Source organism: Chelon labrosus (genome assembly GCF_963514085.1).
Source record: "Chelon labrosus genome assembly, chromosome: 20".
NCBI lineage: Eukaryota > Metazoa > Chordata > Actinopteri > Mugiliformes > Mugilidae > Chelon > Chelon labrosus.
Genome location: NC_140353.1, coordinates 23,355,482 through 23,379,268, shown reverse-complemented (window position 1 = coordinate 23,379,268; position 23,787 = coordinate 23,355,482). Strand labels below are relative to the sequence as shown.

Here is a 23,787-nt window from a genome sequence, read left to right as displayed (position 1 = left end):
TTAAGTTTCTCCAAGTCGGACTGGTGGCGCAGGATTTCTGGCCTCTTAAAGTTCGAAATTATGACCTTTAATTAAGACACCCCCTGCCAGGCCAATCAGTGGAATGTGTGATACGTCAGAGCACAGCGCCAAGGTATACCATCAGTCCTGGTATGTCAAAATCCAAGCAGGAGCCTAGGCTTAATTTGCGTTAAAAATGTTGACATTTAATCAGAGCGCCCTCATTAGGTCAATCAGTGCAGTTTTCTGTTTTTTTTTTTTTTTCAAGTAACAGTTTTCTCACTAAGATTCACACCATTTCTAAAATTTCCATTCAACTAGTGATTGTATTTTTTTTTTCTTACATTATATGGAACAAACAAACCAAGATCGATCAATGATCAATGATGAAATTACTGATATTTAATATATATATGTATATATCCAAGTTTTGTTTGTGACTTCTCAAGGTTTGAATCTGAATCTGCTCCACAGAATGAAGGTGTTGAACAACACTACCAGTAAAATGATGATTTAGTTCTTCTTCGGGGCTAACTAGCAGCAGTGGAGCTGATTCTATAGAGTCTGTCCTGCGGACGTAGCCATGAGAAATGTGCTTTTGAATATATAAGGTTTATTTTTCTCGGGCTCCATCTGTCTCTCTGTCTGTGCTCTACAGACATGTGCTTAAACTCCATAAACATAAATGCGCATAGACATACACATACACACTAACACAAATATTGATATGCATCATGAGTGTGCAAAGCATTGTGTGTACGTGGACCTGCGTGTGTGCACATTCATGTTTATGGCGTGTTACCGTGGTTCGGCTGGCACTAGAGACGGGAACTGAGCAGACAGTTGCATGTGTTTTATGTGTGCGTATATGGTACTGTATATGTCCAGCTGGCAGGCGAAGGCCTTTGCGCAGCATGTAACATCGTCTTATGGGTTCACACGTAAACATGACCGAAACTCACAATGAAAAAAATAATGGACCTGTGTGTGTGTCTGAATAAATAATGGTGTATTCTGAAAAACTCACTTATCAAAGGGTCTAGACAACTCCGGTATGGGAGAGTGAAACTTGCATGGATGCAAATCAGGTTCTAAGTGCTTTACAGTATGGACAGGAAATAAAAGAAAGAAAAAAATAGAAAATATTGGAGAAGACATGGGACAAGAAGGCATGAAAGGGGAAAAAAGGAAATGAAAGTGAATAAAGGACATGACAAGCTGAGGTGAGAGGAACAGAAAGGTGGTACAAGGAACGGGAACACAAGTAGGGAGGAAGAAGGAAGCAAAAAAAATGGAGAGAAAAGAGAGGGAAGACTCCTGAACATCATCTCCCCTCTGTTCCTCAGCTTCCTCTTTCTTTCTGTGTTATCTGATGAGTCTTGCTCAGGCTGTCATGGCTGACTGATCGAGGCAGCCAATCGCCATTGCCCGCGCCCGCCCACCCCACCCCCACCTGATGTAAATAACCTCCCCGCTGGTTCAAGGTGGGACGTCACTCCAACTCCATTAGTTTATTTTATTACCTCGGAAAAAGGCTGAAGGAAGTGGGGGTGTGGAGCAGGATGCATAAAGAAGGGGGTTCGGGGATACAAGAGGGGAGAGGAGATGTCTTCTACACTGAGACTGAGGCGGGAAGGATGGAGATGGGCGAGAGAGATTAGGACAGACAGAGGAAGAGTGAGAGAGAAATAATGCAGAATGATAGAAAGAAGCAATCTAAGGGGAGACAGACAGGCCTGAAAAAAGAAAAAGAGGGTGACAGTTGACATGAGAAAGAGTATTTGTGCGCGTGTGCGTGCATATACATGTACAAGTAGAAAGAGATTTTTATTTTTTTCAGCTGCAGACGTGCAGTTAATCAAACTCATCTTGTCCTCTAACATCTGGGATAAAATAGGTTACTTCACGGCCTGGAAGCCAGACCAGCTTCCCTATGAAGTCTGGAATCGCTCTCATGAGAACTGATCATCCTCTGGCAAAGATCTGCCGGGCCAATCAAATAGTTTTGCAATTCTTTACGCCGTGATGGACAGAAGAGTAGCAGCGACATAGTCATACACGTCAACAGAACGGTTGCGGTCAGAGAACGATTAAGGAACTTGTTGAGAATGCCTCAATTGCTTAATGTCACTTACTTCATTCCTCTGATTGGTTGTTGGACTGTCCAGTTGTGCACAGAAGTGTTTATTTCTCTGTATCGGTCATTCACGAGTCTTTCACATTCTGAGGCTAGTTGGTATGGGTTTCTCCACCAATGGACCTTGTTTAAAGTACCATTACTTGTGTGTGTGAAACTTTATCACATTCCTGAATGGATTTGTGACCTTTTGTTCTGTCCTCTTGATCTCTCTCCAGACATCACTCTTACCTTCTCTATGACCTCCATTGTGGTAACATTCATTCAGGGTAGGCAGGACAGGCGGGGTAAACCCTGGACAGGTCACCAGTCACACAGAGAGACAGAACCATTCACACTCACACCTATGGCCAATTTAGAATCAACCTTAACCTAATCAGCATGTCTTTGGACAGTGGGAAGAAGCTGGAGTACCCGGAGAGAACCCACGCAAACACAGGGAGAACATACAAACTCCACACAGGAAGGCCCAGTCAGGCTGTGGATTCAAAACTTCTTGCTGTGAGGAATCCACCACGTCACTATGCCGCCCCATCTTAGAAACAACCAATTTAAGAAATTTGAACTGTACATTGAAGCAAAGCAGTAGCATTTGGTTCTACGAGTGTTTGAACCAAATGCGTTTGTTGTTTGTTTAAATAGTGAGGAATTAACTGTTACCGCTTCACCACGTCCTCCATACGTGTGCATGTGCAGTACATTGTATTGATCAGTTGTGTTTAGTGTACGCATGATGTGCAGTTTTTGTGGAATATTAAATCACAAGAGCGAACATCTTGGCTGGCAGCTTGCCTTTTTTTGCTGAAAGGCTTCCTCTCTGTAATCATGGCCAGTATGTGAAATAAAGGCTATGAAACAAGGCTGGAGCGGAGTGATAATGGTGCTGATAGTGTCACTCATGCTTCACCTCTCTCTCACTGTCTCTCTTGGCCTATAATCTCTGTTTTTTTCCCCTGTAACCCCCTCTGCATTTCAAAGGCAAAAAAATAATAAAATTGCCTTTAGTGGTCAGATCTATCTGATCCTATCTCCTTTCTCGCTGGCTTTAATGTAAGCAGATTCCCAATCAGCCAGGATGAATCCAATCAAGACGAAGGGGGAGGCGCAACAATCTAGGGCACTTTTCCCAATGACTGCTGCAGGCCAGGAGATTAGAGGACAGAGAGACTGACACAGAGAGGGAGAGGAGTTAGAAAGCCAGAGTTTCTGTGATGAAGAAGAAGCCTTTCATTCAGCGATGCAACACTAAATCACACATACATTCATCCCTTTACCTCCATTTGGCTAACCCCCAACTCCTCTTTGATACAGAAATGCTAATTTCCCTCCTTTTTCCCTATTCACTTTTTTAATGATTTCTGCCATATGGATGCCAAAATACCAGAATGGGAGGAGGCACAGTGTTTCTTCAAATCAGCACGGCTAGTGGCTGATTTATACTCAAACTTTCCTCCCTCCCTCCCTCCTTCCTTCTCTCCCTTCCATCTCCTCATCCCTCCACCACCAACGCCCGGTGACGGCTCTCCTTCCTCTCTTCTTTCATTTCCAAAGCTTAACTTCATTGTCTGAAGCCCCTCTCCGCTTTCATCTTAAGACAAAGATTTATGTAAATCTTTGGGCCGGCGTTAATGCGGAGCGCCGTGTGAGAAATAGCATCCCTAAATCGTGGCATTGTTGTTGAAAATGACAAGGCAGGCCCGTTAATCCTACAATGCGATCATCCAAATGTGTCATAATGCTGTGTGTAGGCAGGCGAATCTGAATATCAAAAAGACGCTGCGCACCTCTTATACAGCGCCTTCAGGACTTCCACCGCTAACGCACTACTATCTCCCTCTTTCTCTTTCTCTTTTTAAGAAATGTCACCCTGCTTGTCACTTCACTTGCATTCAGGAAAGTGGATAAAACACATAAGATGCCACAGCCTCAAGTTTTTCAAGGGATGCTCTTCACATTTAGCTTGTTTTCAGGAATATTTCTATCTTTGATCCGTTCAGATATTGACAAACTACATCTGTGTAATCGTCGCCACGATTGTGAGCTGAAATAAATCAATAGCTTCAGCCTTGTCACCAAGAAGAAACAGCAGTACGAAGCTTTGTGAGGAAACAACGCACAGAAACAAAGGGACCGTAGCGACATGTTGAGTCTAGTCACTACATGTATGGAGCATTTAGCTAACAATCAGTTACCTGGTATTCCTTTATTCAGGATGTGAAGAGGACGCGGGGCTGATTCTCACTCCTATTTGTGTGCAGCGCGGCTCTCAAATTGAGCCCAGCAAATGTCTGATGAGGATTCATTTGCTGGGGGAAATTGACAGTGGAAGTGAGGCAGAGACCGAGGAGCATGATAGCTTCTTTTTTGGAAAGAGCCATGAAATAGGCATGCCAATCAATTGGACAGGGACAAGGCTGGTGAATGATAATGTTAATAATTAGCAGCCATGTCGAGGGACTCCTCTCTGATTGGCCATGAAACCTCTTCCATAATTAAACGACAAGTCCCGGTCTTTCTGTCCCTTCCCTCCGAGCCTTACCTCCTGACACGGTGACACCTCCTCGCCTGACCCCTTCTCTCTTTCTCCTCCAAACCCCTCCACCTCCCTCCTTCATTCCTCTGCCATCCAATCGGGGAGGAGCCCTGCGGGGGGATTTTGTCAGGGAGAATAGCAGCGTTGATCTTGAAGGCTTAAGACCCTACTGTACCTGTCAACAGTGTGGCTTTGGCGCTGACGACCAGCGGCTTAAGTCATTTGAAGTTGCTCTTTTTTTAAAGGAGGAGGGGAGGAGGTGCAGCGAGCGCTGACAACCAGTCAGGGTCTTGAAATAATTCCATCCCTCTGAATAACCAGAGGTGTCTGTCTGACTTAATCCCCCCCCAGACACACACACTTTTAGTTAGTTATAAGAGCAGGTTGCAGGGCTGATAATGGCAGAGAGGGGAACAGTCGGGTCCTGTCAGACTATAGTCCAGCTGGGTGCTGTGTATTAATCAAATGACAAAATAAAGACATAATCCGTTAATTCAAAAATTAGACATTAGTGCAGCTCTTTTTATGAATGGCAATATTTTGCGATAACATATAATACAGGTCTAACAAAGTATTTTTTTGACTGATTAACAGTTAAAACTAAAAAGCTTGAGTACAGAATACATCCATACATCCACCGTAGCAATGAGGCTGCAGGAAAGGAGATTTTGATTAAAACAAAATGCTATAGTAAAACAAATAAATAAAAACATTCTAATTCACTGATTTGCTTTTTAATTAACTGATTAATTAATTATTATTCATCTCCAGTCAATCAAATAATCAGTTAATTTTAATCGTTTAATGGTTTCAGTCCGAGTATTGTCAGCGTTTTATTGTTTATTTCTAAGGTCTACATTTGTTTGTGTATTGTTTTGCCTGTGATAAAAATCATCTATTTTCAAATAAATTATTCGATTTTTAATCTCCTTCCTCTGCAAAGGCTTCGCTCCTTGCTTTTCTCAGTTTCTCCCCCTCGTACTGGGTCTCATTACTTCACTTTCACTGTCTTTCTCTTGGCTGGGATAATCCCCCCTGTAGGGGACTTCAAAGTGCAGGCCGGCCAGGGAAAAGCCTTAATTACCCATTTGCCTTGAAACTCAAGCCAAATCACAACTTGCCCAGGTCCGTCTGACTCCACACTCATGCCTCCCTCGGACTAATTGTGGGCCTGGAATTATTATATTTTTCTCTCTCCGTCCTCCGCTGTGGAAACGGAAAGATGAATTTAAATGAAATTAAGAGAAAATATGAAAATGCGGAAGCAGGTGATGAGAGAATTAATGACCTTATTTCAGGGTGTTGATTTGCCCCCATGTGTAGACTTTCCAAGAAGACAGTGAAATTCAATGATGCAAAGAGCCATCATCTTAGATGCCGCGCTGCTATCTTGTAGATTTTAGTATTTTCATTGTAAACGCTGTCATTCCGAGCCATAGGAGGGCAAAGTCTTGCGAGATAAAAACAATAAATTATCTCTGCTCGTCTGTTTTGTGTTACTTTTAATCGGAAAGCCGCACTTCAGCTGACCAAAGACTTCTTTTATTTCTTTGAATCCGGCTTAATTATCATAACTTGTCATTTATTCATTGTGGCCTTTGAAAAATATTGAGCCTCACTGATTGATGGCGAGGTTCAACATTTTTTAACAAGTAGCAGTGCCACCTCTTGTGTGGTACGCTCTTTTTGACAAGGGATGTCAATCAGAGCAGCGAATGGGAGAAAAGATGGCTATTGTGGGTGATAATTGTGTTCAGAGCGATTTCAAATTAGCTGAATGAACCGGAGGGTTAGAGATAGTTTGACTGAAGGTTTCAGGCTTCCACTCAGATGCTCAGAGAGAAATAAAATAAGCCCACGCAATTCATATAATAATGAATGATTAGGCTAATAAAATGGAGTGTTAAATAAACATAGTGTCAGATATATTTTGACTGCAGAGTTCAGGTTAAAGTGAGTAATTACCGCATTTGCAGTACCTGTAATGTGTGTAAAAAGGTAGGCTATCTTGTTACTGTGGAACGGGTAGTCATTGACGACAAGTTGGGATGTCTTGATCTTTAATGTACATGGTTTTCACAGGTAAAAACTGATAAATCTGATAAATAATCTGAACTGTGACGGCTTTAAAGTCAATTGCAGGTGCTCAAAAAATAAACTGGACAAGGGCATACGCTGAGGTGGACTCGTGAAGCTGGACAAAGCTGAATAAAAAATATTGTCACTTAATGTTCTGGAGATCATTATAGAGGCCTCAATGTGAGATTTTAAATAATGTATTAGCATGGATGTGTCAGGAAAAGGTGTATTCGGGATTGCCCAATCTATATGTAAGTAAATAAAAACTTTACTTACAATATGTGGTAATATACTACTAATGTTGTTAATGAACCACACTACACCTGAAGTTATGAACAAGAAAATGTCTATGTATCTATGCTGCTGTGGTGAAAAAGTTTTATTTCTTTTTTTCAATAAATGTATTTATATATTGTTTTATATTGTCATGCAGCATACTTTAAAAAAAAAAAGGAGAAGTAGACAGTGGGAGTCTGAATGTCATGTTTACTGTAATCAGCCAATGGCAACCACTGGCAGCACCTCAGTGACATCAGAGAGAACACAAGCTGCAGCCTATGAGACGTAGTTCATGTATTTAAATTAAGCGACATCACAAACAGCAGTACATCCTTACTCCAGAAAGTGCCGTCCCCAGCCCTTCCTGTCTGCATTTAAACATTATTACAGAACAATAATGACATTTTCTCAGCATCATCCCAATGCATTGTATCTTTATTACTATTTCAGTACAAACACAAGGAAAGCCGTCAGTATGGAATGTGGAATTGATTGGATTTGAATTGGAAGGACCTGTGGGAGGCTAAATAAAAGCACCATGAAAGAAAATATTAGGCATACTCTTTTGAGAGGTGTTTTATCAAAGCCCCAACCATTTTCTTCTGCATCTTTTATCATTGGAAGGTGTTTAAATGATTGTTCTTTCTGCGGCTCGTTCCAGCAGCAGTGCACGTGTTTGTGTTTAAAACGTAGCCCATATGCATGAGATATAGCCTCTCATGGTTGATGGTGTAGTTGTGTTTGTCCGTGGTCCCTTTCTGTGAAACCAAAGAACAAAATGAGACAAACAAGCAAAGGATGGAGAATTGTAACAGTTTGTATTTGTGCTCTGTTCTCATGCCGAGAAATATCAACTGGGAAGGCATTGGCCTGAAAACTGACATGGAGGTCACAAAGGTCAAACAGAAGAACACCCCACCCCCATACACACACGCACACGCCCAACACACACACACACAGACACACACACACCCTCCCTCCAAACACAGGGAAGTCACTGCCAGTGCCAGTTAGAAATCACAAACAAAAAAAGTCAAACAAAATGAAAACAGCGTAGTCATAAAAAACTATGTACAACCAATGGAGTGGAAAACAAAACAGCAAGTTGTGTTTTTGTCACTAAAGGCTGTTTAACAACCTTTTTTTGTTCCCTTTCTGTACAACATGAGTCATTACAACAGTACAAATTCATCAGGTTCTGTTTATCCTGCACACTGAGAGGAAAAACAGATTGTGGCAGCAGGTGAGTTGGATTGGTCATTGGAATAATGTCACCCTACCGCCGCACCCAACATAAGAGCAAGACGTCCTGAGGTACCCAGAGTACCCTATTCACAAAGGATGCACATAGCCTACAAGTTAAAAAAAAGACAAGCTCCTTAGGAGAGACAGCAAGTGCCTATACATGTATTTTAAACCATCCATGAAGAATAATCCATTCCAGAAGAAGAAAAATAGATACAAGCCAGGATTCTCAGTGTGTTTTTTTTTCCTGAAAAGCAGAACCAATGTTCTCTAAGGGAGAGAACCTCCCTCTGCTAATGGAGCACCCACCCACCACCCTGCACCCCAAACCCAACTACCAAATCCAAGTTTGTTACAGCTCAGTCATTTTTTTTTTTTAATTCATTTATTTTTTTTTTATTATTTCATTACACCCAAGGCAGAATAAAAGTTACTAAAACTTAAGACTTTTACAGTTACAGTGACAAAAACAGTTTAAGAGACCCACAATTTAAATTGGACTGTAAAATAAAGAATTAAAATTAACCTTTTTTATATTTTTGTAAAATGCCCAGGCATTCTCCAATATTACAAATACTGGTATACTTTTACAGTAAACAAGAAAAATGTAATATATATTCATATATATTTATATATATATATATACTAAAACCCCGTCACCAAAGAAAAGAGAAAAAAAGAAAAAGAAAAATCAATGTACACGTTGCCACTTTGGGCATTCAGAGAAAGTTTAGAAGTAAACCTGAAATAAAAAATACTTGTTTAAACACACATACACACAAATATTATTTTACCCTTGTACTTGTATCAATACTGTAAACTTATTTTAAGATAGAGTGCACTAAATTCTTTTTTTTTTTTAAGTTTCTGCATTTCCTGATTTTAGTCCAGTCTCTTCCTTAACTTTTTGTGTGGCTTTTGTGCACTCCTGGAATTTTCTATTGAGGGACTGACACCTGTTCTTGTGAGTGAGGAATTTGATAAAGATCTATATATAAGTTTGTGCCTTTATATGTACATATGCATACATATATACACACACAAACACATTAATATTGTGCTGGGTACTCCTAAACCTAAACTCAGCATTGTTTCGTTCGTATTAATTTAAATAATTATGTTTCAAATGACACATTTTTGCATCTATTTTCTTGTTCAATTTGATACTCCATAAAAAGTGTTCCGTTTGTCTACCGTAACAAGGAAGATCATTGTTCAAGGCACACTCATGTCAAATTGAATGGCAGTACAAAAACTGTCCCAAATATATTATTATTATTCGTTTACTCAATTTTAGAGTGCCAGCATTAGGAAAGCCAAGCCTAACAACCCTGGGCACTTCAACATCAGGAGATCCCAAGCTCCAGACCCTTTAGTACATTTTTCTGTCCAGATTTCTGTGTGTGTCAGACGGAAAAATCATAAAGTGCAGGTCTGTTGTTTAGAGCTGCAAGTATTCACATTGACAACGTAAAAAATAAAAAATAAAAGAAGTGCCATAATGAATGTGGATGAGGCTTAAAGAAAAATGTGATTGTGATGTATTTATTTATTTAAGGGCATGGAGCAAACAGATGCTGTTTGGCATAGTGAAAATTTGTTTTATTTTTTTCAGCACACACTGATACATGTTCCTCCGCTATGCTAAAGTGTCCCACAACTAACAATGAAACTTTGAAGAATTCCAATTTATCTAGAGGTGACTTTATGAATCAGGCTGTACAATTTTAGAATCACTAGAACATTACAAGTCATAATTTACTACTAATGTCATTTTAACAAATTGCAATATATTTTAGCACAAAATGCATAGGGATGATGATTTTTATACAATTTTTAACTATAAAATCTGAGAAGTCAGAAGTCTAGGTAAAGTGGTAGTATGTACTTACGTTTTACCCTCTTTAAACAAATTAACGTTAGAATTAGAGACACTGACTTCAAATATAAATGAGGATATTGAAATTAGGTTAAAGCTTGGGCTCCAAGCTTTGTCTTGGCGGGGGGGCTCTGTAGAAAGTAGTACTCTAACAACTGATGAAGTGAAGATGTTTTGAAAGTTGTTTGATAAGTGGCAATATAGGAATGAATGGGTAAATAAAGGAAAGCAGTATAGTTTACCCTGAGATGTCCCTGTGCTCTCTCTGTGTCTTTTTCCTGATCTCTCTATGCACACTCTGCATGGCTTCATGCTCACTTACTCATAAGAAATAATAAAACCCAGGTCATATGGCTTCATGCAAAATATAATGCATGGATTTATGAATGTAGGTGAGGCGGTAGTAATAGGAAGGGGGGGAGTGAGAAGTAGAAGAAGCAAGGGAGGGTACTCATAGCATTGTCAGAGCTTGGCACAACGTACCAGTCAACAGCTGCCTTATTTAGAATCTGTTTCAGGAGGAGACAGAGTTTATGAACCTTGGGATCCTCCTTCATTTTACGTTTACTGTCAAATATGACACTCAGTGCTACATATCCAATTATATTGACATGTTTTAGAGTCAGTTCATGCTACAATGCCAAAGGATTGTTGTCCGCGTATCGTTGTCACATAAAATAGACTAATTCTAGCATTCTCAGTTAACGCCACTTTCAAATTGAAGATTGAATTCAGCATATTCTCAAGAAATTACACATTTAGCTTAATATACAATTTCCTACAAGCAGTGGCCAAAAAGACTTAAAATGGATTTTTGTCCTCTAAAGAACTCTCAGGATATCATGTGGGTTTAAAAAACAAAACAAAAAAAATCGAATCAACTAAAAATCTAAGTAACAATTAAAAATAAAATCTTAATAAAAATGTACCTGCTCATGCCAAAATACAAAATCCAATAAATACAGAAATTATTGCACAGTTAAAGGCTCCACATATTTTGTAACTCAACCGACTGATTGTTTAAAAATGAATGCCAAATGAGGCAGTTTAGACAGCTTCAGTTGGTGTAAGATCTCTGTTTTTACTTTTTTTCTCAGTTGGCAGTTTTTTAATCAAAAACACAAAATTAACCAAAATTAATATTTCATTTAAAAAAAGTATCCAGCTACCCCATTATTTATTTTAAGTCAAAATGTGGTGCAGAGTATGGACATAGGAAACTTGCTTTAGGCTCTCTCTGCTTGCTCAATTTTGACCTCACTGGTCATCAAATGTTCTCCGTGCCACTTTTTCATATGTTTCTCCAGAGTGCTATACACACTGAAGGGCATTTGGCAAATGTCACAGCGGTAGACCTCCTTACCAAGCTGGCCGTGTGTCTTCATGTGGCGTGTGAGTTTAGAGCTCTGGGCGCAGGCATAGTTGCACAGCTCACACTTGTAGGGCCTTTCACCAGTGTGACTGCGTCGGTGCACCGTCAGGTTGCTACAGTTCTTAAAAACTTTGCCACAGAATTCACAGGTGTCGCACCTCCTGCTGTCCTTGGAGCTTGGTCGACCGGGGCCTCCGCCTAGATGTGGCGTGCTGCCCCCACTGGCAGTACCACTGCGGCCAGACAGGCCCCCATCCAGCAGGTCACCTGGAGGCGTTGAGAACCGTAGACTGCCGTTTTCTGATGAGTGCTCAGAAGAGGTGGCAAAGGGCGATTGTCTGGAGTCAGTGAAGCCTAGGAAGGGGTCTTTTATGAAGTGGCGTGAGGCAGCGTAGCCCACCAACCACTGGGAGTACACGTTCTCAGAAGGGATATGGGGGGCTGGGGGAATGTCCAAGTCCTTCTCAATCTTGATCCTCTTATTTGAGGAGTTAGACAGGGTGGGGCTGGTGATGGGGGTAGGTTTACGGGGAAACAGGCCTGAGAAAGAGTCACCGGAGCCACAGTTCCGGCCATTAATAGTTGTCCTCTCTTCCTGCTGGTGGTGGTCCATTTCCTCAGCCACTGAATTCTCGTCTCCAGTGTCACGCTGGCCATCCAAACCCCTCTTGGAGAAGGGCATCCTTTTACGATTGTCAACTATCAAATTATTGTACTGCTGTATGGAGTTGAGCCCGCCACTTTCCACCATCTTGTCAAGGGAAAGCGATGACTTTTCTTCTGAGTGAGGTTTAGAACCATTCTCCCTGTTCCGGTAGAACTCAGATTCCATGCTGAAGTTAGACTCTGGTCGACTCTCATTCTCAAGTTCCTCTTCTTCCTCTTCCTCTTCTTCCTCCTCATTGCCTTCTCCCTGGAAGTCTCCATCCCGATTTTTCATGCCCTCTCCTGTGACATCACTGGTGCCTGGCTCTGGGGAGCTTGTGGTTGAAAGGCCATCATCGGAGCGCCCTGTCAGTGATCCAGCCTTGTGCATGTGGGTCTTCATGTGGCGCTTCAGCTTGCTTGCCTGAGAGCAGGCGTGGTCACACAGCTGGCACTTGTATGGTTTTTCTCCAGTATGGCTGCGCCGATGCACCACCAAGTTGCTCTGAAACTTGAAAGTCTTACCACAGAACTCACAGGATTTAACCTTGTTCTGTGTCTGGGGAGGAGTGGTGCTGTTTGGGGGCATCGGTGGCAATGGAGGGGTGCTCAGAAAGGGCGATTTAGGCCCAGGTTGGAATGGATTGGGATTTAGTAGCCGGTGCATAGGGTTGGGCCTGCTGGGTGACAATGGTGGAGTGGTACTGTTAGTGTTCCCTGCCAACTCGCGTAACCGCCTGGAGAAGTCCATCGACTGAGACTCCATGGCCATGGGTGTGAGCCGCATTACCCTCTCAAAGGCACTGGGGTGCTGCGAGATGAGGCCCATTTCCTCAGCGCTAAGGCGTTCCAGCCGATGGGGGTCCAGGTGATGGCGGGGAGGCGGACTGACAAATGGAGGCGTGTTGGGGAGGCGGTTTTCAACAAAGCCTGGGGGAGGTTCCCGAAGCAGGGGACCTGTCATCCTCAGGAGGTGGAAGGGGTTATTGTCTCCTAGAAAGTTGGTTAGGGGGGACTGTGGGATGGAGTCATTGCCCATGGGTGGAGGCATAGTGAGACGAGGGGTGAGGGCTGTGCTGGAGGGGTTGGACTCCAAGTAAATGCGAATGCCATGGGTGTTCTGGGCATGCTGCAGCAGGAACCAGGCGCTGGGGAAGGGCTGCTTACAGGTGGTACATATATAGCTGGAGGGCTCGTCCCTACCACCTGCAACAGAGAGAAATAACAGATTAAATATTTCAGCTGATATGCACATCTCTTTTTCAAAAATCCTTTCCAAGAACCAAGAATATGTGACCTCATTTCATGATTTTCGTGATTTTGTCATCAGCAACAGCTTCGTGCATATTTGGAGTGTGTAAACTTTTCTTAAAGGCAGCGGGATGTATTAAGTGTGAGCAGTTTATATTCTTAATACTAATACTCCCAGTATCTGGAAAGACCTTGGCTGATCATGTTGTCGCACGAATGCAATGTACTTATCACGTTTTTGAAAAGTGATTTTTCACAGCCACACTGGCTTGGCCCACACTGCATCCGTGTTTTAAGAGGTCCTTAATGTTTCATTTAGAACAATTACAGTGTGTAGCATCCAGGATTACACATATACAAAGCATCATGGTAGATGTGTGTATGCGTGTGACTGCTGAGCAAATTATTTGGATAAAAAGCCCGTCTGAATCTGTAAAGATGTCAACTGATGAAGATTTAAGAAACACACACTGTCAAATTGTGCAACTGTGTTGTGAGTTCATCTGAATAAACCAAAGTCAGTGCTCAGTATTTAAATAAATTAAGTGGAATCACAGAGAAATACACACAATAGAAAAAATTTAATTTTGTGAAGAAGACTTGCTAGTTGTTGTTTTTTTTTTTTTTTGTAGCACATAATTAATTCAAGTGCTTTAAAGTAATAAATAACTACCAAGCTACCGACATTAAAGAGGCTGGGGATCATGCCACGCTGCACACACACACACACAAGTACACACAGATAATGGTAATTGTACTGTTGTTCTTTCTCTTGTATTTACTCAATGGAAGCTCGTAGTCTTGACCTAGTACACTAATTTCAGATACTAGAGAAAACATATGCTCCTCTAATTGTTCCCTTATTCCTGTTTGCATGTGTGTACATGACCATGACTCTTTCTGGCAGCTAAACACACACAAATTAACACACAGTATATGTATGCGCACACACGTCTATGTATCCAGTCTTCTCTATTTGGTTGTCCGGAACTAAAATTGTTGAAAAGGTCACATCTATTTAAGATAGAAAATGTCAAAATTCTAGTGAAATACATGTGAAAGGTTGATGAAAATATTGACATTAATTTATTATTCGTGTATACATATATATATCACTTTTTGGCTGAAATCAGCTGAAAGAAAACAACATATTATTTCAGTAATTCCACATTCAGCAAGAGATTTTTTTAATTTTTTTAATAAATTCACTATCCCTTGCTTGCTCGAGTGTGTGTGCGTTAAGGAGGAGCTGAGAGAGGCAGAACAGCTGTTCACCTCCATAGTCCTGTAAAGCCTTTTGACTTAATTATTGCGGACAGCGCGCACACACAGAGACACACACACATTCACTTACAAACAAACACACACACAATGGAAATAACAGCTCCCCATGTCTCAGCTTTTGTTTCTCCCTCTCTCTCTCTCTCTCACACACACACACACACATTCAAGCTGTTTTAGTGCCGAATCTTAAGACCCTTAACATTCACCCCCCTCACACTCACTCCCTCTCCGTTCGGTCAACTCCTTGATCTGGGAGAGAAACAGAGAGAGAAGATCCTCCCTCCTCCTTCGTCTTTCAACAAACTTCTCATCTGCCGTAAGAAGTCATCTGATGCAGCTGAAGCAGCTGATGTTCATTTTTGCTCAACAATTAATGCGTCTGCGTGTGTTTGTGTGGGGGAGAGAGGGAGGGAGACAGAGAGCGAGGGAGAGGGATAGAAAGAGGCAGAGAAGGAGAAAGAGAGAGAGAGAGTGCTCTGAAACGCCATTTCTCTGGCCGCGCTGGAAGGAGCAGGTCATGGTTTTTGTTTGGGGGAAGCGTGTGTGTGTGTGTGAGCGTGTGTGTTTTGCTCGCCCTCCCGGGGGAAGGGAGTCTACGCAGATGGCAAATAAAGTATGCAGCCTGAGGCGAGAGCACATTATGCTAATTCTAATGTCAGCTGTACTTTAATATACGACTCTATTTAATCACCCCATTATTTCCTATTTCCATATGAAAAAACAGAGAGAGCGAGGGAGAGCGAGGGAGCCGCTCATCACTTTATTTGGTAGAATGCAGAGACCCGTGCTTTATGGAGTGAACGGGAAAACACACTCCCTCTCCTCGGCATCTGCATAGAAACATTCCTCCTCTCTCCTCTCTCTTCTCTCCCTCTGTTTGTGCCTTACACACACACAGTTTAAATTATGACCCACTGTATGTGTATTTACAGTAAGTGTGGGCTGTGTGTGTGTAAAGGTTACATCAGTTCACTCTGTGTTCTCTTTATAGAAACATTAATGCTCAAAGGCTAAATGTTTTCACCGACAGATGAACTGTCATGTGTAATAATATGCCATGTAAAACGAGCCCTTTGCTGACTGTTGCACGAGGTGTTAACAGGACATCACTATGTCTTAGAATTCTCCCTGTCCACCTGGCAAGTTAACACTACCCCACTAGCTAGCAAACTTTATCAGGTCTTACATTTTTTGTTTTGTTTTTGTTTAGTTTTGTTGCACAGCACTGTAAAGGTGACATATAAGTGGAAGGCAGCAGTTCTAAAAGTTGTGAGACACACTTGTCTAAGGATATAATATTTAATCACTTCTGAGAATTCTCATGTGAAATTATTAACTTGTGTAAAGTGTGAAAGTGTAATTGCTGTAATAATGATCAGGGTTTAGAAGGCAAATGTGAGGGACATGTCCACTGTCACCAGCCTTCAGCTTGCAACGGTGACGGACCATTTGTGGGCAGCTGTGGTCATTATTTTTGGGCATCAAATATCGACATAATTTCGATAAAATGTGTTCACTTTTGCTCAAGAGTTATGTTTAAAACATACGTAAATGTAAAAAGAAATGTATTGTATATGTAGTAAGTCTAAACTGCAGTGGACCGGCACGTACAGAAGCTGATTTGGGTTGCGCATACATGAAAGAAACCGAAATGGAAGAAATCACGAGTAAAAAATTTAAAAACAAAAAAAAAAAAAAGAAGTAAAGCATGGAGCCGCTGACAAAGTTGAGTGACTTATGATCTGTCTGTCAACAAGGAGACTCCATTCAAAACCATTATTCTACTGCCTTTCTCTCTCTGCCAGGGGAAGTGCAGTCTGGCTCTCTGCCTGTGTTTAGTTTGGCTCATGTTCACACGCACACACACAAAAACACACGCGCGCACACACTCACAGGCACGTGCAAACGAATCAGAATGCGGCAGTAGTGTTTAGAATGTCACATTTTTACACACGCTGACATCGTATTCTCGTCTCTACAATGACACAGCTTCTGTTGTCAAAATATATCATTTTAAGAGATAGGAGAAAAGAATAAACCTTTCTTTATGCATACATCAGCACACATTTCCCTCTTCTCTCAGACTCGTGTGCTCAGGTTGGTCTGAGTGTATATCTACGTGTGTATGTGTGTATGGAATACACGTCAGGCTACAGAGTGTGTGTGTCCAGCAGCAGCCAAATACGCTGGCATCCATTACTTTATCCATCTCCCCCTCCCTCATCCGTCAGCAGCCCTTGCTTTAGGTAATCTCTCCTCTACGTTCCCCTTTCCTGGTTCGGTTTCACACATTATAAAACTCTCATTACTGACTGATTCCAGTTTTCACTATGATTCAATTTGCCATAATTACTGCTGCTGCCGCTAATAAAAAAGGGAAGTGAGGGAACGGCTAGAAAAGCAAAGGTGCAAAGGTCAACTGGCAGTTAGCGGCATTCATTTTCATCTCAGTGTATTCATCTGGGGCGGCTAATGGCCCAATTTTCTCCCCCTCGGTCCTCAATAAATATTGCTGGAATTACAGGTTAAATAGCTAAATTAAATCACAGCTATTACAGATGAAGGAGGGAGGAAGAGCGGAGGAGGGAGAGAGCGAGAGAGAGAGAGTCAAATATGTACAATTACAGGGGAAGCGCGCATCGTCGCAAAGTGTGCGATTAATGTAGTGAGTGTCAGCGGAGCGCCGTTGGATTATTGCGTCAAATTATTACATAGATCCTTTTTGTCTGTGGCCGGCGGCTGAGAAGAAGACAAACACGCAGAGAGTGGAGAGTGAGAAGGCAGAGCAAAGTTAAACGGACAGATCTTTCATCTTTAACTCCACTTACACGGAAGCTTTTAACAGTATTTCTCTTCTGCAATATTTTGCATCCCCTTAAACTGCTGCTATTATTGTTACAATTTACTTTGCACGCTTTAATATTTTCAGGTCTGTGGGGGTCACACTGCTCATACTGCTGTGTAATCCATAAAGTATGATCAGATTTATCTTTTTTTTCTTACCTCTGCTTCATTCCACGACTTCAGAATAAAGTTTGAGTAAAATTTAAATGTAGAATATTAGATAGAAATATTGACCAGGTTGACTGCCTCAGAAAATGGCGGTTTACTTTTTCACTGTTTGCTTACAACACACAGATCTACAGAATGACCTCTATGTGATTTGCATTGCGTTCACACAACCAAAGGAATGCGGACACATGCAGACACACGCGAGCCAGACCACCTCCGACTGTGGTCAGAGTTCGGATCTCTCAAATGCGATCTTGATGCATCCTGGGGGTGTTCACACCTGTCTTTTACGTGATCGGATCGCCCAGACGGGATCTATAATTCAAGGTCTAAACAGGTAAATGAACTGGCTGTGATGTCCAGAGAGGCCGGATAAAGAGCTGATAACCACTCAGCTCCCAGGCTGCTGAGGTACCAGGGTACTATTTATCTGAAGGGTCAGAAGATGATTAATAATACAGTATAGGAGAGGAATAAAACTAATGATAACAAACAGTTATTGTGATTCTGGACGTTTGTCATTCAGCTATTAGGTCGCAAAACAGACTTTTTTCATCTATAAAATACAGCACACTGAATTGTTGCAATACCTTATGTGTATTTACACACCCTGGGGCACAGAAATAATTTGGCAGATATTAAATGTACTCCACGACATTATCATGAGTTAAACATGGAGTGAAATATGACACAACCACAGGAAAGACCACTGTGCATGCACTGTGTGGTGATCACCTCCTTTGTGAGGAGGTGTTTGTTGGCGTGAGGGGGCTGGTGTCACTGTCGCCGACAGCTGGCCTGAGCCAAGGGTACCGTAGCCGCGTGCGTGTTTCCTCTTGGCCTTTTGTCCGCTTGTGAAAAGTTTTTCTGACAATTTTCTTGCATACATAAGCAGTGTTAATGTGATCTCGAGATGCCCAACATCCCACCCAGATATACACCAATACTGCGGCAACAACTACATGTAAATCTGTGCGTGTTTCCATCTCTGCTCATTCTCGAGTGTGTACACACTGTGCATACATCCATTCAACACTGACAACTAGAGGGCCAATTCTTGTTTTCGCCTGTGGGGAATTAAGAAGTGTTTATTTCTCGTGCGTCTCCACCTAATGAGATAATTTCAAAAGCAGAGCTCATATGGCGCCAAGTTACCAGTATTCTTTAAGTAGTCTGTAAGTTTTGAATGAAGTGGTTTGAGAGCGGGCTTTTAAAAGCCATCCAACACGCGTTTTAAATTGGATTTAATAGCTCACAACTAAACTCATTGCAGGACCACACAGCAGCAGCAGCTTTTATTAAATCACCATAACTGTATGGACATGGAGATCTTTCACACTCTTAGCAGACTTTATCTGCTCCGTCTGAGTCGTGATTCACTACAGCTTCCTCGCAGCTCCCGGAGCTCCGGTCAGCCAGACTGAAAACTCCTTGTGGGGAAACTGAGTCATCTCTGAGCTCGGCTCACCACAGACGCTTCTGGCTAAAGACCAAGAGGCAAACCCCAAACTCTTGCTGCTATACAGGCTGTTACTGTCAGCCTACATGCCACAAGCTGGGTTCTCATCCAACGGCTTTTTTTGATGTGTCAGAAGTGAAAAACTGAATGGAAAGTTCAGTGTTTTGTTTTAAAATATTTTGTGCTCATTTCAAATGGGCATTGCTTTTGTAGAAACAAATAAATCTGGAGTGCATGTGTTTCTTTACACAACAGCCACTCTTTTCTATTTTTGCAGAATTTTCTCAGATAATCTGGTTGGATATAGAGTGGAACGTTCACTTACTCTTCCATCAGTAAGAAATCATCGCTAAAAATCACATAGGTGTTTTTTTTATTATTATTTGTGCAAGCTGATTAATACAGTCCATCGTGGAGCCATATCTTAACCATCTTCCCGGCTCTGGAGCAAGAAGATGACATTTACAATCCTCATCTCACTCTGACTTTAACAATAAAGTATTTCATTTGGTGGATTCTTTTCTGTCTGTACTACTTTTTTAAAGGGAAACCATGTGTTTTGATAGTTCATGAAAGTTCATTTGGTTTTTGTACGTGGACACAAATTGTCTTGTTTTTTTTTTATGACACTCACCATAACTTGTACGGAGTTGCAGTGCTGGCAAGCTAAACAAGCGCACCTTCAGAGGTTGGAGGGAGACAGCTACACACAGGAGTACCATCCAGAAGAATTGCTTTTGAGTCTTGTACGCACCCATTGCATTTTTGTCTTATTTTCACTTGCTGTTTCCTTTCTTTTTTGCGTCCCTCTCTGCTCTCACTTCTGGTTAGTTTGAGGAAACAAAAACACTAGGTTTAGGAAAAGATCATGGTTTGGGAAAAAAATTAAATAAAAAATCAAATAAGTGGTACAGGCTTGAAAGTTAATGCCAACTGAAATACATTAGTCTCAAAGCAGCGCAGCACCAAATAAGTACTGAATGTCTTGGCTGTATTTCCACCCAGAACCATCTCAATAAGTACAACACCAGAGCTACAAAAACTGCTCCAAAAAAACGTTTACATACCCATGTCATTTCTCAGGTCTCTCGTGGGCACAAGTACTTATTTTGGTGGCAGAACAATTGCCTGAATTAATTTCTTCCACCTCCACTCAAGAAATGAAGTGTTTGGTATCCAGCAGAGCCAGTTGATCTCACCAGGACATAAAAAAAACTATATTAATTGCATTTATTTATATTTCCTTGCTTTATGTTACTGTGTCCTTTACTCTGTCCCTATCAGTGTCTACACATCCTTCTTTCATCCCAGCATGTGTTGAACTTTAGCATTACCCCATCTTCTCTGCATGTTATCCAGCCGACAAAGGATTATCATTGTGCAAGGTGTGCGCGTACGAGTGTGTATACAAACCCTGCACTCGTGACAAGACAAGAAGGGGGGGGAAGGGGGCTTTGACATTCTTACGTTATGAATTTTAAAGGAAGGCTTAGCTGATCATAGCCAAATTAGAATGCATTTAGCTCATTAAGGTAGTGGAGCAGCAGCGGGTACAGGAAGGGAGGACAAAGAGGAGATTCTCCGTCCCCCACGCCACATGACAAGCAGTCCCAGAGTCAAAATGAGGGGGTGACAAGCAACCCAAAACAAAATGCCGCAGTGAGCGTGTGTGTGTATGTGTGTGTGTGCGTCCCTGTCTCTGTGCCCTGTTAACAAATTAGAGGGATTACCAGAAGAGAGTGCCAGAGCATACCAGCTAATCCCACACACTGGCCCGCACCACTGCACCTGGGGAGTGTGTGTGTCGAAGCCGTGTGTGTGCGTGCGAGGTGTGGTTGGAGGAAGAGGCTCTTCCTGCCGCCGGCAGCCTCTACACACGGCTTCGTCCTCCCAGAACACGGCCCCTGGTACCGACGGGGACCCCTAATCCTGAACATGCACAGCAATATACGTGGCTTGGAGAGTGAACCTGATACATGTCACTCTTGCTGCGTTGATGGTTGTATGTTCATTGTGCAGGGGCCAGTGTTCCAGTTAAAGACTTTTAAAGTTACTTTGTGGGGGCTTTTGCAAAATGAGGAATATTTGCATTTTACACAGATAAAAACTCTAATATCCTGCATGAAAGTCACATTCCTACCAGCCTGAACTAGAATATATCTGATGTTGTTACTATACTATACTCCCAGTGCACTAGTGCCTGGGTGTAAAATGCTGAGTTGATGAACACAAAGATACATGTTTATATTTTAAAAACGTGTGTTACGGCAGATCTTCAGCATCTCATGGAGACGACTCTACCGTGGGCGCTCGGTGTTTTAGTCTTTTGAGGTTAAGTCATCGACATCTTGTCAGGTGAAGAGTTGGCTTGGTCTCTGGAGCCACAATAGAGAAACTCTGCCATGAGCTTGATTTGACTGGGACAGCAGTCCAACACATTTTTGGATCCCTCTCTTTCTCCTCTACGTCTCCCTGTCACCTGTCCCGTCCAAAATCCTCTCCCTCCTTCCCTCCCCTTATATAAAGCTCGTCCAAATTGCACGCTGCCAAGTGGGAGTCTCCTGGAACACACTACAGACACACACACATGCTGGAGCTCCATCCAAGACTATGATGTAGCAGTGCCCCTCTTGTCTGAATAAGACATATTACAGCTTTGCCTGACATCAAGAAGAAAAGAGTCTCTCTCTCTCGCTCTCTCTCTCTCTCTCTCTCTCTGTTTTTCCTGCACCTCTCCCTTGCCTCACCACTGAACCAGACAAAATTCAATGTAATCCAGGGTTTATGAATTCAACATTATGCCCTCAGGTCAGATTTTCAAAATAAACCTTTAGGTCAGATATCTTCTAAAATAAAACAAGTACTATTTCACCTGTAAAGAGGAGAGCAGAAAGAAAGGGTTTGAGGTGGAAGAGGAGATGAAGCAGCAAGAGGAGGGGGTGACAATGAAGGAGTGTCGCCTGTGGTCTGAGTGTTTTGGTCAGACTCCACTTGTTTATACAGAAATAGCAGCAAGAAGCAGGAGCGGGGAGGGAAGTGCGGCAGGTCGAGGACGAGAGCAGATCCAGACCAGGAAGGGGTTAGGGGAGGGCACGGATGGAGGGATGGAGAAAGGGATGAGGGGACAGGTCTCTGCTGGAGGCCCTTATAAGGCCTGGAGGACTGGAGAGCTCTGGAAAGGCAACCGAGCCACTACAAAATGATATACCTGCAGGCTGGGACACAGTGCAAAGGAACCCAGCAAACAAGCTCTTTATCACATAACAGCAGTCATGCCGACTTAAATGATGAGTTCAATCAAACTTGACTTAAAAGATAACTTTGATTAGAAAATGTCTGTGATATAGGAACAGTACATTACTCTTCAGGAGGAACACCGAGGAATTGACTTCAGTGTTGCTGCCATAGCTATGGCCCTGATTATAGTTTAGGAGCTAAAGTATTTACATCACATGAAATTCTCCATCTGACTGGTTCATACATACTCATAATTTTATATTATTTACATGTATTTCCAGTCTGACCAGTTTACTGGCATGTATACAGACAGGAGACTTGTCAACTTAGACCATTAATTGTCAATCCCTCTACGAACACAGCAGTTTGCTATCCATATTTTGTGTTTCTTGAAGTTTAGCAGTCAGTTGGTATTCATTTCAGCACTTATATTTAGTTTCAGTACAGTTTATTCTTCAGTTTCTATTGTTGATTCTCAGTCATGACTAGTGGACAGAGTCCTTTTTTTTTGGTTTGGTTCAGAGAGGAGATCAGCTCCTCGGCACTCCTGCTGTCTCTCCACTAACTGGAAGCAGGCCTGCTCCTATAACCAGTCCAATCTGTTTTCATTCGCTCATACCAACACACACACACACACACACAGTCTGAAGCGCGGTCTCTGTCTCTTAAAGGAGAAATGCACTCCTTTTATTGCTGTTTCGGCTACAGCTACATTGTCAGAAAACCATACGAGGAAACCAGCTAGAAAATCAGTCTGTAAAACAACATCTTAAAGCCTGAGGAAGTTTACAGTTACACATCAAAGTTTTGTAGAAAAAGTGCCCACACTGTCAACTGACAAGCTGGAACACTGGGAAACAGTGTACAGCCAGTAAAATATACCACCAGGACATTTTTCTGTACAGTCTAAGTTTAACAAATCAAGCATAATAAGCAAAAAGTTCATTAGACTCAAGTACTGACTATTTAGGTATCTGCTGCTGCTTCTGCTCTACTCTGCTTGTGAGTGCTTTGTCTAGCCACTGTAGCCAGGCTCACATCTAGCTACTCTGGATGCCCTGATCTGACTTCCCTTGCTGGTGGGACTCCCCACCACAGACATGCAGATGGATAGGGGTGATGTGATGCCAGAAGCCTACCGAGGAATGGCGGCCAGTGGCACTTCATCCACTGACCAATCACAGCTAGAAAACAGTTTATTTCTCAGAGCCCACAAATATCTCCAATATCTTTTGGGGCAAGGGGGACAAAAATAATGGATAAACCCTCTGGAGATTAAGCAGCCATAGACAGGCGGAGAGAAAACAGTGTACCAACCTGCAATTTACTCCCTCTTATTTGCCTTCCTGCAAATGGTACCAAAGGAGCAGTTAAG

General features: G+C 42.1%; 1 protein-coding gene across 2 annotated transcripts in view; it reads right to left on the bottom strand.

Moving 5' to 3' along the window:
- Positions 1-6,789: 6,789 nt before the first annotated feature.
- bcl11ba (BCL11 transcription factor B a) overlaps positions 6,790-23,787 on the bottom strand; it is a 40,325-nt gene continuing 23,327 nt past the window's right edge. Inside the window, exons 3-4 of one of the 2 annotated variants that reach the window (XM_084569184.1) lie at positions 11,516-13,375; positions 6,790-7,786 (exon numbers count right to left, since the gene is read on the bottom strand). In XM_084569184.1, the coding sequence (XP_084425310.1) occupies positions 7,746-7,786; positions 11,516-13,375 (1,901 nt within the window). In that variant the 3' untranslated portion in view covers positions 6,790-7,745. Of the gene's footprint in view, positions 7,787-7,827; positions 13,376-23,787 lie in introns of those variants that run through there. The other variant, XM_084569183.1, reaches the window with a different exon arrangement.